Source organism: Thamnophis elegans, chromosome 13 (assembly GCF_009769535.1).
Source record: "Thamnophis elegans isolate rThaEle1 chromosome 13, rThaEle1.pri, whole genome shotgun sequence".
In the NCBI taxonomy this organism is placed as follows: Eukaryota; Metazoa; Chordata; class Lepidosauria; order Squamata; family Colubridae; genus Thamnophis; species Thamnophis elegans.
In genome coordinates this window covers 45308794-45320814 of record NC_045553.1, presented here as the reverse complement: position 1 = coordinate 45320814, position 12021 = coordinate 45308794, and the positions used below count along the sequence as shown (strand labels likewise).

Below are 12021 nucleotides of genomic sequence, written 5' to 3'. Positions count from 1 at the left end.
AGGGGAGAAGAAAGGAGGGAGGGAAGGGGGAAGGAAGGAGGGAAGGAAGGAGAGAAGGAAAGAAGAAAGGAAGGAGGGAAGGAAGGAGAGAAGGAGAGAAGAAAGGAGAGAAGGAAGGAGAGAAGAAAGGAGGGAGGGAAGGGGGAAGGAAGGAGGGAAGGAAGGAGAGAAGAAAGGAGGGAAGGAAGGAGGGAAGGAAGAAGAAGTAGGATTGTTGTAAAATAAGATGGGTTTATGGGATGGTAAGAAAGTAATTTCAATTATATTGTCAATTGTAGGGGAGAAGAATTGTTACAAATACATATTATTATTTGTATGTTATGAGATCATATAATTGTGAATGTATATATGAGAAATAAAAATTTATTAAAAACAAAAAACAACTCTCCAGCATTGTCTTTGAAAAGGGGGAAAAAAAAGAAAATAAGCTCATGTTTCTTCCATCACCGGCTGTATCCTGAACTTAGAGACAAGTAGCAAGAAACGGGGACGATCCGGAGCAAAAGATGCCGGAATGAAGAAGGACCAAAACCAAGGTATGGCTGACATCTTCTTGCCGTTCTTTCCGCATAGGTACAGCACGAATGAAGGGGAAACTTGGAAAACCTTCACGTTCTCCGAAAAGCCAGTCTTTGTGTATGGCCTGCTGACCGAACCGGGCGAGAAAAGCACCATCTTCACCATTTTTGGGTCTTATAAAGAAAACGGACACAGTTGGCTGATTCTGCAGATCAACACCACGGACGTCCTCGGTAAGGGAAGGAGTTGGCCTCTGGTAGCATTTCTCGATCTCGGCGTAGGCCAAAAGCTTGCTTTGTAGCGTGACAGGGTGTTTTTGTTTTAACTTTCTCTGCCCACTCCCCGCAACTTAAAACATATAACCCCCTGATGAATTCCTAGGGGTGCCTTGCACGGAAAATGATTATAAGCTGTGGTCTCCCTCTGATGAACGTGGGAATGAGTGTCTCCTGGGACACAAGACAGTCTTCAAAAGGCGAACGCCTCATGCTACTTGTTTCAACGGGGAAGATTTCGATCGACCGTTCCTCGTCTCCAATTGTTCCTGCACTAGGGAAGACTACGAGTGGTAAGTCGAGGTCTCTGGTGAGCGACAGTTATAATGAATGTTAGAGGTTGGGGACTTTCTACCTTCTTTGCTAGTCGTAACTTATAAAGCCCTTCTTGGTATTGGACCTGGGTACTTGAGAGACCGCCTGCTGCCAATTACCTCCCAAAGACCCGTTAGATCGCACAGGGTCGGCCTCCTCCGGGTTCCCTCTACCAGCCAATGCCATCTGGCTACCACCCTGGGGAGGGCCTTCTCTGTGGCAGCTCCGGCCCTTTGGAACGAACTCCCTGCAGAGATCCGGACCCTCACCTCTCTCCAGGCCTTCTGAAAAGCCGTCAAAACCTGGCTGTGCCGGCAGGCCGGGGTTGATGAGTTCCCTTCCCCTCTCGACCTGTGTGGCTGTGTGATTCTTGGCTATTTTAACTACTTGTATTGTATTTTGTGTTCCCTTTCCCCCTTTGAGTTGTTCGCCACCCTGAGTCCCTCTGGGAATAGGGCGGCATATAAATAAAACAAATCTAAATCTAAATCTTCTTTGTTGGGGACTTCTAGAAATGTGGGTTTGTCTGAACCAGTGGTGGGTTTCAAAAAAATTTCGGACCTATTCTGTGGGTGTGGCCTCCTTTGTGGGAGTGGCTTGCCAGCCATGTGACCTGGTGGGAGTGGCTTGCCGGCCATGTGTTTTCTCTCTCTCTTTCTCTCTCTCTCTCTTTCTCTCTTTCTTTCCTACCTTTTGTCTCTCTGTCCCTTTTTTCTTTTTTTCTTTCATCTCTCTCACTTTCTTTCTTTCTTTCTTTCTTCCTTTCTTCCTTTCTTCCTTTCTTCCTTTCTTCCTTTCTTCCTTTCTTTCTCTTTCTCTTTCTCTCTCTGTGTGAGTCTGTCTGTCTCGTGTGTGTGTGTGTGTGTGTGTGTGTGTGTGTGGCTCTTTGCCTCTCTCTCCCTCCCTCCCTTCCTCCCTCTGTGTCTCTCTATGTGATTCTCTCCCTGTGTCTGTCTGTCTGTCTGTCTGTCTGTCTGTCTGTCTCTCTTTCTGTGTGTGTATCTCTCCTCCAGTGGTGGGTTTCAAAATTTTTTGGAACCTATTCTGTAGGTTTGGCCTGCTTTCCGGGTCCACGGGTGGAACCTCTTCTAACCGGTTCGGGAGATTTGATGAACTGGTTCTACCGAATAGGTGCGAACTGGTAGGAACCCACCTCTGGTCTGAACCATATGTCAGCATTCCAGCTGACAAACGCAACCAAAGCATGCATGGAACAAAACGATCCAACCTCTGAATGCAAAACTTTATTGGAGTATATCATTTTGGCACTGATGAGGGCGAAACCAGATCTAGCTAATTCCTGCGCAAACCCACAAAGTATAGAATTCACCCTCCCGCTATTAGTGCAGGTTGCATTGTCCACTTGGGTGTCATTGTTATGAGAAAAAGCCTTTGGATTTGGCAAACTCCTGCTGAAGTGTCCTTGGCTCTCACAGATCGTCTTCTTGATGTCTGGAGCCTACATTCCATCACATCCTTCCCTCTCACTTGGTTTGTTGGCAAGCTGAGAAGGGATAATGGTTGCAACAATTTCCAGTCTACGTGGAGAGCGAAATCAAGGGAAAACTTTGTGAGGCTAGAGGGATAGGAGGGAAATGAATTCCTTATGTGCCTAGGTCAGTGATTCTCAACTTCAACAACTTTAAGAGGTGTGGACTTCAACTCCCAGAATTCCCCAGCCAGCAGCATGCTGGGAGTCGAAGTCCATACATCTACAAGTTGCTGACATTGAGATATGCTGCTATAAATATTAGGTCAAGATGTGTTCTCTTGAATAATGATGCTAACTTTTGTCTACCACTCTGCCTGGCCTGACTGGCTGGAGTTGCTGGCTGGGGAATTCTGGGAGTTGAAGTCCACACCTCTTAAAGTTGACAAGGTTGAAAAACACTACCTTGGGTGCTCTGTGGATGATAATCCCATTTAACTGGTTGCGATTCCTGCATTCTTGCTTTTCTAAGATTTGAAACCAGATGCTCCACAACAACATCTGGAATAAAATATTATTATTTTTTGCTTTGCTCTTTTTCTTTAAACTTCCCCTGTTTAGTGATTTTGGTTTCAAGTTAAGTGAGGACCTGTCGTCAGAAGTTTGCATTCTGGATCCCGAGTTTGCTGGCAAACTTTTCTCTCCTCCTGCACTGTGCCCGGTTGGGTCAACTTACAAGAAGACACGAGGGTAGGTCGCGAGATTGAGATACTACAAGGTTTATCAAGTTCATTTGCAGAGTTGTTGTTTTTTTTGAGACAGCAGAAGTAGAATTTTAAATATACGGTTGTGTTGTAAAAGAGGAATGATTGACTGAGATGAAGAGAGCTGTCTCTTCGGAACTGTTTGCATAGTTTTATCTGAGCAGGAGACAATCCTGTGTGTCACAGGCAATTAAATCAATTAAACATCGTAAAATAATTGAAAACACTCTAAAACAATAAGTTGTTTCCTGATTATGCAGTCAAAACCAAGATGAGAATTGAAGTCGAAACAGTATAGAGAACATCCAACAACCTAGATAGCTGATTAAAAGAGTTTCTACAGAGAAAAGGCTAAGGTGGGGGGAAAAAATAGGATTTTAGGCTTTTCTTAAACTTGTCAGAAAATTAAAATTGCAGTTATCAAGCTTGCACTCAATCCCGACAAGACCGAGTGGCTATTGATGCTCCCTCCCAAGGATGGTCCAGACATTCCACCTCTTAGCCTGGGGGGTGAAATTATACACCCCTCAGAGAGGGTCCGCAATTTGGGTGTCCTCCTGGATCCGTAGCTGACGTTAGAACATCACCTGTCGGCTGTGACCAGGTTCGCCTGGTGCACCAGTTGCAGCCCTATCTAGACCCGGAGGTCCTTCGGGTGGTCACTCACACCCTCGTCACCTCAAGACTGGATTACTGTAACACGCTCTACATGGGGCTGCCCCTGAAGAGTGTTCGAAGACTGCAGTTGGTCCAGAATGCAGCTGCACGAGCGATACTGGGTGTACCTAGGTACACCCATGTTACACCTATCCTCCGTGAGCTGCACTGGCTCCCCATTGGTCTCTGGATGCGCTTCAAGGTGCTAGTCGTTACTTTTAAAGCCCTACATGGTTTAGGACCTGGCTACCTGAGAGACCGCCTCCTGCCAATTACTTCCCAGAGACCTATAAGATCACACAGATTGGGCCTCCTCCGGGTACCGTCGGCCGGTCAATGTTGGTTGGCGGCTTCCCGGGGGAGGGCCTTCTCTGTAGCTGCTCCGGCTCTATGGAACGATCTTCCCGTAGAGATCCGGACCCTTCCCACTCTCCCGGCCTTCCGTAAAGCTGCTAAGACCTGGCTGTTCCAGCAGGCCTGGGGCTGTTGATTAGTATCCAGCCCCCACTCTTACAGTATGCATGGTGTGAAATTTTAACCATTGTATTCTTATTTTTAATTTTTATATGTTTTTGTCTTGCCTGTAAGCCGCCCAGAGTCCCAAGGGAGTGGGCGGCATACAAATGACAATAAATTCAAATTCAAAGTTATCTGTTATTCAGAAGAGGGTTGTAATTGATCCTTAAAGTGGGGAGGGGAACAGCATTAGGCACTGCATTTGTTAAGCCGCAGAAAGGCTTAACTAACTTGAATTAAATTTAATTTAATTATCAAAATTTATATGCCGCCCAATCCCGAAGAACTCCGGGCGGCTTGCCTAGCTGAGGTTGTGCCAATAGTTTTCAACTTAAAGAAAATAAGAATGAAGGGTGACATAATGGCATTATTCCAGTATTTGAGGGGCTGCCACAAAGAAAAGGGGATCAAATTATTCTACAAAGCACCTGAAAGCAGGTCAAGAAGCAATGGGTGGAAACTAACCAAGGAGAGCAGCAACCTGGAATCAAGGAGAAACTTCCTGACAGTGAGGACAATTAACCAGTGGAACAGAAGTTGCCTTCAGAAATAATGGGAGCTCCGTCACTGGAGGTTTTTAAGAAGAGACTAGACAGTCACTTGTCTGAAATAGTAATGGTTCTCCTGCCTGAGCAGGGGGCTGGACTAGAAGACCTCCAAGGTCCCTTCCAGATTCTATTCTATTCGACAAGATCTACCTTTTCACACTTACATGGCAGTGTGAGAGGGTTTGTGTCACTCTGTCACGATGCACATTTCGTCACTCCCCATTGTACCCAGGTGTTAATAGAATAGAATAGAATAGAATAGAATTCCTTATTGGCCAAGTGTGATTGGACACACAAGGAATTTGTCTTTGGTGCAGATGCTCTCAGTGTACATAAAAAAGATACATTCATCAAGAATCATAAGGTACAACACTTAATGATAGTCATATAGGGTGCAAATAAGCAATGAAATCATACTAGGAAACAATCAATATAAATCGTAAGGATACAAGCAAGAAAGTTACGGTCCTGCAGTCATAAGTGGGAGGAGATGGGTGATGGGAACGATGAGAAGATTAATAGTAATAGTAATGCAGCCTTAGTGAATAGTTTGACAGTGGTGAGGGATTTATTTGTTTAGCAGAGTGATGGCGTTCGGGAAAAACTCTCCTTGTGTCTAGTTGTCTTGGTGTGCAGTGCTCTATAGCGTCGTTTTGAGGGTAGGAGTTGAAACAATTTACATCCAGGATGTGAGGAGTCTGTAGATATTTTCACAGCCCTCTTTTTGACTCATGCAGTGTACAGGTCCTCAATGGAAGGCAGGTTGGTAGTAATTGTTCTTTCTGCAATTAATGCATATAGTACTTGCAGATTCTTTTTGGAGGGCCCTGATGTTTCAATGCATCACCCTCTAAAATCCAAACACTTGCAGAAAATAATTTGTCACCCGCGTAGGTTAAAGTACACATTCCCAGTGCTGTTAACTTGATAGGGGCGCTCGGGTTTCAACTTTGTGTCCCTCTGACAAAACACTCTTGTTTTATTGATGTTAGTTACCGCAAGGTATCCGGCGACACGTGTTCTGGAGGTGATGTAGAGGCCCGGTTAGAAGGGGAAACTGTACCGTGTCCATTAGCAGGTAAGCCAAGGAGGGGAAGAGGAGGTTGTTGCAAAAAGAGCATCTGTCAATGCTGTGAGGTTTGTAGATCAGGAAAATAAAGTCCGCCTTGTGTTAAGCTTGACTCCTGCTAACTAACGGACGCACGCTTAATTCTTTTGAGAGTAGCCCAAATGGACCAGGTGTTGTTGCCAGATAATACATAAGGAAGGCTGAGTGCCAAAGAATGGAGGCCTTTGAACTCTGGTGCTGGAGAAGACTCCTGCGAGTCCCTTGGACTGCAAGGCCATCAAACCGGTCAGTCCTAGAGGAGATCAACCCTGACTGATCTTTAGAAGGCCAGATCCTGAAGAGGAAACTCAAGTACTTTGGCCACCTAATGAGAAGGAAGGACTCCCTGGAGAAGAGCCTCATGCTGGGAAAGACGGAGGGCAAAATAAGAAGGGGATGGCAGAGAAGGAGGTGGCTGGATGGAGTCACTGAAGCAGTCGGCGTGAGCTTCAATGGACTCCAGAGGATGGTAGAGGATAGGAAGGCCTGGAGGAATGTTGTCCATGATGTCGTGATGAGTCGGGCATGACTTCACGACTAACAACAACAAAGACAGTTGATCAGTAGCTTTGATGAAATGATTGGGAAATGTCTACTACAGCATTGTTCAGACAATATTTAAAATTAAATAAAATTATTTGAAATAAAAGGGACTTAAAATTGGCCAACACTGGGAAGGAGAGGGCTTCCACCTTTTCTTTAAATTTACCAAGATGTAAAAAAAGATGTGGAGACTCTAAAAAGAGTGCAGAGAAGAGCAACAAAGATAATTAGGGGACTGGATACTCAAAACAAATGAAGAACGGTTGCAGGAACTGGTTATGTCTAGTTTAATGGAAAGAAGGACTAGGGGAGACATGATAGCAGTGTCCCAATTTCTCAGGGGCTGCCCCAAAGAAGAGGGAGTCAAGTTATTCTCCAAAACACCTGAGGGCAGGACAAGAAGCGATGGGTGAAAACTAAACAAGGAGAGAATCATTCTAGAACTAAAGGGGGAATTTCCTGACAGTTAGAACAAATAATCAGTGGAACAACTTGCCTCCAGAAGTTGTGAATGCCCCAACACCAGACATTTTAAAGAAGAGATTGGATAACCGTTTGTCTAAATAAAATTACATAGTTGGTGGTGAAAAATGGGAACTTTGCAATATGGCATACATTTTTTAAATTTTTTTGTTGGATTATGCTTACATCTCAGCCATATTTGGAGGAAAACCAAGACATTTCAGTCTTGACATCAGCTAGAGAGGATGCTATATAGAAGCGGAGTGTTTACAAACTTCCTTTTCCGATGTTTGAGCTTGGAAAAAGGTCCTTGCCAAATCCTTCATTCCTGATTTTTTTGCAGAGGAAAATGAGTTCATCTTGTATTCAACAAGGTATTCCATCCATCGGTACGATCTCTCGTCCGGGCTGACAGAAGATTTGCCTTTGACGGGGTTGCGTGGGGCGGTGGCCCTTGACTTTGATTACACCCACAACTGTCTATACTGGGCAGATGTGACTCTTGAAATTATCCAGGTTAGTGACTTCTTTGTGCTCTTCTTTGATATGACCCTATTCTATTCTGCCCTCCATTTGAAGCCAGCCGAAGAAAAAGCATATGTCATGGTTCCAAATAGCATCCCAAAGTAAATCAGAGTCCAAGGGAAAGTATTGCTCAAAGTTCCAATTTATTAAGAGAGCCATGTTGGCACATCTGGGAAAATCCCAATCTGAAAGCTTCCCATCTAATTGAAAGTTCAAGATCTTGCCCCCACACCCACAAGTCCATCACAGGGTCCAATCTCCCACTGCCATGCTAGCAGTTCCACCCATCCAGTTCCAGTCAAGTGCAGAGGTGCAGAGACAAAGGATGACCTTGATTTTCTAGAAAGAATATTGTTATGGCTACATATCATCTAACTCCATACAATCCCCCCTCCCATTTTCCCACAATAGAAAATGCACAGCGAAATAATAGAAAGCGTGGAAGGCCAAAGACCCAAAATAAAAGATGGCTGCAGGCCTGACAGGATGCCATGTACAGGTTGGCACACCACGGCTTATGACCACAAATTGAGCCGAACATTTTCTGTTGCTAAGTGAGAACACCAGTTTAGTGAATTCTGCCCCATTTTGTTTGCCAACAGTTGTGAAGTGAATCTCTGCAGTTACAGATTTGCCAGTATCTCCTGTCCCCCATTTAGATATTTCCTCCAAAGTTCTTGTGTATCCTCTTTGAATGAGGTAATATAGAAAAAGTGGGCTATAAAGTATTAATGCGGGTGTAAAACTAGGAATTTTTTTTTTACTGAATTGAATAAGATTATATTAAAATTTATATGGCAAGGGAAGAAAGCCAGGATAAAGTTTGAAAGCTCTACAGGATGACAGAAGCAGAGGTGGTATGGGACTCCCGGACTGGGAGCTTTATTATAAAGCAGCAGCACTAACATGGATCAGGGATTGGATAAATTTAAAAAATAAAAGAATACTAACATTAGAGGGCCACGATTTGCAAACGGGATGGCATTTTTTTTTCCCACGGGAAGAGGGTAAAAAGAAGCAAAAATACTTTCACAGACACTATACTAGAGATGCACTGATACAGGTCTGGAATAAAATTAGAGAAAAACATTACATCAGTGTTTCTCAACCTTGGCAACTTGAAAGATGTCCGGACTTCAACTCCCAGAATTCCCCAGCCAGCGAATGCAGGATTAGACCCCAGGTAGGTAGCAGAACGGATAAAGAATCTTCTGGACCAGTGTTTCTCAACCTTGGCAACTTGAAAGATGTCCGGACTTCAACTCCCAGAATTCCCCAGCCAGCGAATGCAGGATTAGACCCCAGGTAGGTAGCAGAACGGATAAAGAATCTTCTGGACCAGTGTTTCTCAACCTTGGCAACTTGAAGATGTCCGGACTTCAACTCCCAGAATTCCCCAGCCAGCGAATGCTGGCTGGGGAATTCTGGGAGTTGAAGTCCGGACATCTTCAAGTTGCCAAGGTTGAGAAACACTGCATTACATGAAAATACCCACATGGCTTTCCACTATGGAAGCCACGACACATCCCAATACGCTAGATCTATCGAAAATGGTTAGATATAGTGAAAGTTTAGATAGCCAAGGAAATTTGAAAACAAATCCAGAATTAAAGGAGCAAAATATAAATATAGATTGGTGGCCATATCTCCAACTACAATCGAGATACAAAAAAGACGTAAAAGAATATGGAACATACACAGAATTACAACAAATAAGATACCAATTTAATTGGCCCGGAAAATAAATTCATAACGAAAATTTACAAATATTTATTAGAAGTAACATTAGAAGAAGAAAAACTTCGTTACTTTCTGAAGTTGACCCAGAAATCCTAGGCGCTACCTCTTCTAAGTCGACCACCAGTAATGGCTGAAAGTTCTAGGCCAGGAGTGTCTAACCTTAGCAACTTTAAGACTTGTGGATTTGTGGGCTTCAGCTTCCAGAATTCCCCAGCCAACACTTGTTCTAAGCGATGCAGTCTTAAGGCTGGATGTTAACATATGTGGATGTTAACACGTGATAACACCTATCCTCCGCGAGCTGCACTGGCTGCCTATTGGTCTCCGGATACGCTTCAAGGCGCTAGTTGTCACTTATAAAGCCCTTCATGGTATTGGACCTGGGTACTTGAGAGACCGCCTGCTGCCAATTACCTCCTCTAGACCGATTAGATCCCACAGATTAGGCCTCCTCCGAATTCCATCCGCCGGCCAGTGTCGACTGGCGACTACCCGGAGGAGAGCCTTCTCTGTGGCCGCTCCGACCCTCTGGAATGAACTCCCCGTGGAGATTCGAACCCTCACCACCCTCCAGACCTTCCGCAAAGCCCTTAAAACCTGGCTATTCCGACAGGCCTGGGGCTAAAAAAGCTTCTACCCCCTTCTCGAATGGTATGACTCTTGTGTGTTTTAAATTATGTATTGTTGCGTGTCATTTTTAATTTTTGTCTGCATCCCTCTCCCTTGGTTGAGTTGTGAGCCGCCCTGAGTCCCCTTCGGGGGAAAAGGGCAGCATATAAATAAAATAAACATTCAAACATTCAACATGTTCTCCATCACTTCTTCTTGTGCTGCTCTCCTTAGCTTCAGGGATCACCTCTTGAGTCTTGTTGGCATCAAACGTAGCAATTGACTTCCCTAACGTCTCCGACCCATTATTTTCAGCGTCTCTGTCTCAACGGAAGTTCTGGGCAGGAAGTCATCATCGGCACCGGCCTGGAGACGGTCGAAGCCTTGGTCTTTGAGCCCATCAGTCAACTGCTTTACTGGGTGAACGCCGGCATCCCCAAAATCGAGGTACGCCTCCTTTTGCTTGTAGGAAAGAAGCCAACATCCCAAGGAGAAGCCCATCACTCAAGCAGAAGTCTACCCCAGATAACGAGCATGGATTTTTTTTTAAACTTTTGCTGTGTGTATTTCCTTATATACACTGTGCGGTGATGCAGTAGTTAAGAGTCCAGTACTGCAGGCTACTTCTGCTGATCACCGGCTGCCAGCAGTTTGGCAGTTCGATTCTCACCAAGCTCCAGGTTGACTCATCCTTCCGAAGAGGGTATAAAAGGAGGACCCAGATTGTTGGGGAAAAGATGCTAACTCTGCAAACTGCTTAGAGAGGACTGTAAAAGCACTGTGAAGCGGTATATTAGTCTAAGTGCTATTCCTAACAATAATAGTCTGGTGAACTCATCGTTCTCCAATTTGTGGTCTCCACGCAGGTTGCAAACCCAGACGGGGACTTGCGCCTTACCATTTTAAACTCCTCGGTGCTTGAGCGACCCCGGGCCCTAACTTTGGTGCCCAAAGAAGGGTAAGTAGGAAGCCTCCCATCCCTTGATCTTGTTGGTGTTCTCTTTGGAGTCAGGGGACTTGCCACCTGGACCCTAAAGCAACCCTCCAGAAAGCTGAAATCTCACACCTTGAGATGTCTCTGGGTTGAAACATTCCCTAAATTTAATCAGGAGAATGACTTTCAATCCTAGTTCTGGCTTGATTTCGGCGTCACGTTTTTCTCTCTACCTCTTGTTGGTTATGACTTCTATCCCCAGACTGATGTTCTGGACAGACTGGGGGGACTCCCGGCCTGGTATTTATCGAAGCGAAATGGACGGCTCCTCTGCTACTTGCATTGTCTCCGAGGGAGTAAAGTGGCCCAATGGAATTTCGGCAGATGATCATTGGATCTACTGGACGGAGGCCTACATGGACAGGATCGAGCGGGTTGACTTCAACGGCATGCAGAGATCAGTGATCTTGGATAGTCTTCCTCATCCCTATGCTATTGCCGTGTTTAAGGTACTTCTGGAACATCTACGATAGCGCAGGCGTTGTCCATCCAGACTGCTCTATGGTAAAGCAGGCATCATCCATCTAGACTCCTCTACGATAGAGCAGATATTGTCAATCTACAACCCTCTAGGATGGAGTGGGCATCATCCATGACGTAAATAGCCATAACCTCCAGGCAGCTGGTTATTAGTTCTCTGAACCACTCTGAATGTAGCACAGCTAGCTATCCTGGGTTGTTACTTGCTCCGTGACCCGACAGAGGCGCGCACGACAAAAGCGCGCCGACAAAACTGCGGTGAGAAAACCGCGATGTTGAAATCGAACCCACAACAGCGGGCCGACAACAGCGCGCCGACAAAAGCACGATTAGGGTTAAGGTAAGGGTTAGGGTTAGGGTTAGGTTCAGGGTTAGGTTCAGGGCTAGGGTTAGGGTTAGGGTTATTACGTTGTTTTCACGTTGTTTGTTGAAGGCACGCTTTTGTCGGTGCACTGTTGTCGGCACGCTGTTGTGGGTGCGATTTTGACGTCGCAGTTACCTCGCCGCAGTTTTGTCGGCGCGCTTTTGTCGTGTGCG

At 45.2% G+C, this 12021-nt stretch overlaps 1 protein-coding gene across 2 annotated transcripts in view; it reads left to right on the top strand.

Annotated features, from left to right (window-relative positions):
* The window catches only part of SORL1 (sortilin related receptor 1), a 93537-nt gene that overhangs the window by 41968 nt on the left and 39548 nt on the right, over window positions 1-12021 (top strand). For both annotated transcript variants that reach the window (XM_032229188.1, XM_032229189.1), the window contains 8 exons: window positions 574-752; window positions 901-1087; window positions 3160-3288; window positions 6016-6101; window positions 7480-7652; window positions 10326-10457; window positions 10877-10968; window positions 11207-11453. In XM_032229188.1, coding sequence (XP_032085079.1) covers window positions 574-752; window positions 901-1087; window positions 3160-3288; window positions 6016-6101; window positions 7480-7652; window positions 10326-10457; window positions 10877-10968; window positions 11207-11453 — 1225 coding nt within the window. The remainder of the gene's footprint in view (window positions 1-573; window positions 753-900; window positions 1088-3159; window positions 3289-6015; window positions 6102-7479; window positions 7653-10325; window positions 10458-10876; window positions 10969-11206; window positions 11454-12021) is intronic.